Below are 4,626 nucleotides of genomic sequence, written 5' to 3' on the forward strand. Positions count from 1 at the left end.
TAATCACATGCTGTCATGGTTCTTAAAATCAAAACCATATGCTGTATCTTTCTGGTGTCACACCAGCATCATATAGAATAACCACTAATGTCATTTTCCCCTGCCAACTAAAGCATTAAGAAGGAATGTTGTCACCTAGTAAATAGAGATTTGTGTCACTTAAGACTACTTATGGACCATTTATTGTTTAATGAACACTGAGAACCTACTATGCACAAAACACTACATGAGATACTAAGTGAACTATACCTAGGAATCAGACATACATCTACTCACTGGAAGTTTACACACAAATACTTACTGTCTTACATACATTCATACAGTTATAGTAAGTGGTAAGAAGTGATAAATAAGCACCATGGAAGAGAGGCAGGTTAAGTACTCAGAGAAGGGAGCAATCCCAATTGAAGGCATAAAGAAAGAATTTTATGAAGCAAGAACATAAAATAAGTCTCGAAGGCTGGGTTATAATTGAACCTGTGGAAATGAAAAGATACAGAAAAAGCAAAGAAAGAGGCACTAGGAAGCACAGCACATGTGAAAAGAAAATTAGTACCATTAACGTTCAATGCTTACCAGCTACTTACCGTGTACTACGAGCTTACAACACGTGGTCTATTGAACTCTGAGATTGATTCCTTAGTATGCCTATTTTTAGATGGGGAAACTAAGGTCCAGAAAAGAGGAATACCTCGTTCAAGCCCTCCCATAAAAAGAACTAGCAGGTAGTTGAGGATTGCTGAATTCTGTGGTTGTGGCAAGGAAGAAGGAAAATATAATCTAAATGGCTCATTGTGGCAAAATGATAAACAGGCTGGAATGCTAGGCTCTTTCGGAGAATCAAACTTAGGGAGAATGCAAATGAACTAAATAGGAAGTAAAAAAAAATAAAAACTTCCATATATTAAAAAAAGAGCTATGTTCCATATATTAATTAAAATGTGAAAACTCAATACCCCTCTGGCACCTTTGTCAGCATTAGCACGGAATGTCAGTCACATCCGGAAGGGATATGACTCTCCTTCTCAGTACAACCCTCTACTTATGAAGGTGGGAAAAGTGAGGCTGAAAGATAATTAACCTTGATCAAATGCTTCATTCAATTTAGGCTTTAAATAAAGAATAAATGTATAGGTGGGCTCATCACTACATAATTCTTGCCAATTATTTTCATACTGCTATTGGGAATTGACAACTAAAGATGATACTAAAAAGTTAAGATCCCCAGGCACTCATACAATCCATACACTGCACAGAAAACAATTAAGTTATGTTCTCTTCTGTGCTTTAATCATAATAATGTGATTCTATTACTTCACCGAGTTGATTGGTAACCAGATGTACACAAGACATTTAACACAGACAGATCCCCTAAGTGGACACGCATTAATTCCCTCCTAAATGTCTTGTAAATAAAAGATGCACCAAAACCTCAAAGGGTCTTCTGTTTTTACAGAGATTAGTAAAGCGGCTGGGATTTTCTCTTTTGATCAGCTGTTCAGGAATTAATTATACTAAGCCACATTCATATTAAAATGTATGTTATCTAACACAAATATTTTCTACAAAATATGAAGTCCTTCTTAGATGTTTGTGTGCTGCCATCAGTAAGCTCACACTATGGGGATCTATATACTGAGTTTATGTATTTATATTGGGTTTATTGTTCTAGCAGCTATTCAGAAATACAGTTCATAGTTAAAACAGACATCCCTGATGGGAAACCTATTTAGGGTCTCTGTGAGTTAAATTAGCAATGTTTTAATCTCTGCCTTGAGTGGTACCGTTCAGTATGTTATTATAATGCTAATAATAATAGCTAGCATGTATTGAATGTTTTATTATAGTCTGCATTTTTATTTGATGCTTTCTCTGATCAAATCAAAAGAAGGCTTGAATCTCTTCTTAAGTTATCCTGCAATTATGACATTGTGCTCCAATATTTTCAACAGTATAGCATTCACTGAATGAATCAATACACATATTTTTTGCAACCCATACTTCTCTTACCTGGAAACTTACAACAAAAGTATTATTTTCCCCTGAGAAAAAAATTTAAGAGCTCCCTTTTAAACATGGGCAGCCTTTTAGCTTTGTTCAGTTACAGAGAGGATTGTCAAAGAAGATATAAAGCCAATGGTGTTTATGCAAATAGATGTCCACAAACAAGTAATCGATTTTAAAGTCTCAGAACTTTATTTTAGCTTTTTAAGCCAGCTTCTTTCCTTCAGCTTCTAAGTGATTTTTCCCTTTCATTTTTCATATATTTTACATAAGAGCCTGGTGGATAGTTGGACACTTCAGACTGCTTACCCATAAATACTCATTTCAATATCCAATTTTAAGTGTATTTAATTTGTAATTGACATTTGTGGCAGCCTTTCCTAATAATTACCACTGAGTTAAAGTTAGAAGTCATAGAGTTATTTGAAATTATTTCAGTTTGAAATGACTCAAACTATCAGAGTTTCCATTCAGGACAGAACCTTTTTTACCACAGGGAATTTTATATAGTATATCTGTGAGATTTGGAGTGCATATCTCAAATAACTTGACTAAAATCACAACTGAAGTTAATCCCATATTATTATTATTATTATTATTATTATTAAAGATTTTACTTATTTATTCATGAGAGGCAGAAAGAGAGAGACAGAGAGAGAGAGAGAGCCAGAGACACAGGCAGAGGGAGAAGCAGGCTCCACGTAGGGAGCCCGATGTGGGATTTGATCCTGGGACTCCAGGATCATGCCCTGGGCCAAGGCAGACACCAAACCACTGAGCCACTCAGGGATCCCCCTAATTCCATATTATTAAACAGAAAGATACACAATGAGAAATCAAAGCCTTGTTTTTCATAATTTCACCATAATTTTATTTTGTATTTACAGTCTTCAATTTCTAATGCAAGGGTCTTGCTGAGGATTGGGGGATTAGGGAAGTGGGATGAGGTTTGGAGGAAAGGAATCAGAGGTCTTATATGGACAACAATAATTAATAAAGCTAACAGGATGTGAAAGTCTTCCAGAAGAAATTCTTGCAGCCAGCTTTGCGTTCTCGGGGTGCCATGGCGGGGTTTGAGTTAGCAGATCTCTGCAGTTCCAGCCTCATTTCATCCTGCTCAGCAGCCTGGGACAAATCTTCAGGTTCCAGGGCATCATTCTCTGTCTGGTTGGGTTCAGACAGCAGCTCTGCCAAGAAGTACTTGGCCAGTTCCTGAACAGGGTAGAAAAGAAAGAGAGAGAAGGGATAAGGTTGCTGATGATGATGGAGAAAAAGAAATGGAAAAGCCTAATTTGGAAAGCAGATTCAGCTACATTCAAAGCCTAATTTTCATAGCTGTGCACTCTTGTCATGCCTAAAATCAACTACAGATATAAAAATAAGGGTAGTTGCTATAATCACCAAGTTACACGGAGAGGCTTGAAAAACTCAAATGTTCCTGCAAGTTTTCCGCCTCTATAGACTTACACACACACACATACACGCAGAAATAGTAGACTATTAATACAGTTTTGCAAAGATGAAAGTGTCAACAGTTTAATTCGATTTCAATCTCCGGCTCATGAGCCACAGACTGGAATTGGTCTTACCGTTTTTGCTAAGTTAACTGTGGGGAACAAGACCTTTCGCAATCTTAAATATACTGTGTTCTGTCTGTAGAGTGCCCTTTAGCAGCATGGGAGGGAGGTACTGCTCAGGAAGGGTAGCCTTGAGAGGTCCGCGCTTTCAGCACCTGGGCCAGCACCGCCGCGTTCAGCACTAGGGGGATGGATGCCTCACCCCTACGCGCTCAAGCTACCCGGGGCTCGGAGTTTTCCTGAATGCCAAAGAACTTACCTGCACTGTGACCGACTGCGCTGATCAGAAAAGAAAAAAAAAGGAGGTAAGAGGAGATTCTGGACTTTGAAAGTTTTCCTGAGAGCTTTGGGAGACGAGGGACCCAGAGAAGCACCGAAACTCTTCAGGAGCACCTCCTAAATCCACCCAAGGGGGTAGGGTGAAGGCTAAGGGAAGATCGGGGGGTTCGGGGGAGGGAAAAGAAGTCGTCGAGGGAATCTCCTTACCTGCTTCCCCGCGGCGGCAGCCAGGGACTTCTGCAGAAACTGGCGGAGTCGGGGGTCCGAGGGCGCGCAGGTGACACCGCCCAGAGCCAGGACGATGGACAGCGCGGCCAGCGCGCACTGGAGGCGGCAGGACAGCATCTCGGCGGCGCGGGGAAGCCGAGCGGGAGGACGGCTGGTCAACCTCTAGGGGAGGCTCCGCAGGCAGCAGCGGCAGCTCTGAACCTCGCGCCTCCTAAAGCGGCTTGTGTGCTCCCCACCGGCTCCCCGCTTTTTAAACTCTCTCTCTGACGTCAGACTAGGAGGCGCCCCCAGATCTCAGCAGCGCTTTTACGCACCATTACCCTCGTGAAATCAATCACAGAAGTAAGAGGAGGCTACACAATCCAAAGTGGCTTACTTAAAAAATAAAAAAATAAAAAATCATAATCCCGCACCCGCAGAGGCCCACACGATTTTACGCATACCACATTATCTATACAATCTTTTATATTCTAGTCACTGCTGCGCACACACACATTCCATGATTTCACTCATGCACATGTACGCTCACACACTAAAT

At 40.7% G+C, this 4,626-nt stretch overlaps 1 protein-coding gene across 2 annotated transcripts; it reads right to left on the reverse strand.

Moving 5' to 3' along the window:
- Positions 1–2,848: 2,848 nt before the first annotated feature.
- On the reverse strand, positions 2,849–4,329 carry SST (somatostatin). Of its 2 annotated transcripts, XM_049105793.1 has the most exons (3): positions 4,068–4,329; positions 3,841–3,855; positions 2,849–3,216 (listed from the first exon to the last, which is right to left on the reverse strand). In XM_049105793.1, exons 1-3 carry the CDS (start codon positions 4,203–4,205, stop codon positions 3,004–3,006), a joined length of 366 nt encoding a protein of 121 aa, XP_048961750.1. In that variant the 5' UTR covers positions 4,206–4,329; the 3' UTR covers positions 2,849–3,003. The 2 variants fall into 2 exon arrangements, with proteins under 2 accessions (XP_048961750.1, XP_025281109.1); XM_025425324.3 differs by lacking the exon at positions 3,841–3,855 and having other exon boundaries at positions 4,068–4,325.
- Positions 4,330–4,626: the final 297 nt, after the last annotated feature.

This window comes from Canis lupus, chromosome 34 (assembly GCF_003254725.2).
Source record: "Canis lupus dingo isolate Sandy chromosome 34, ASM325472v2, whole genome shotgun sequence".
NCBI lineage: Eukaryota > Metazoa > Chordata > Mammalia > Carnivora > Canidae > Canis > Canis lupus.

Bases quoted from the DNA above. Each gene is read 5' to 3' on its own strand.
- SST (XM_049105793.1), bottom strand. From the start codon at position 4,205: ATGCTGTCCTGCCGCCTCCAGTGCGCGCTGGCCGCGCTGTCCATCGTC.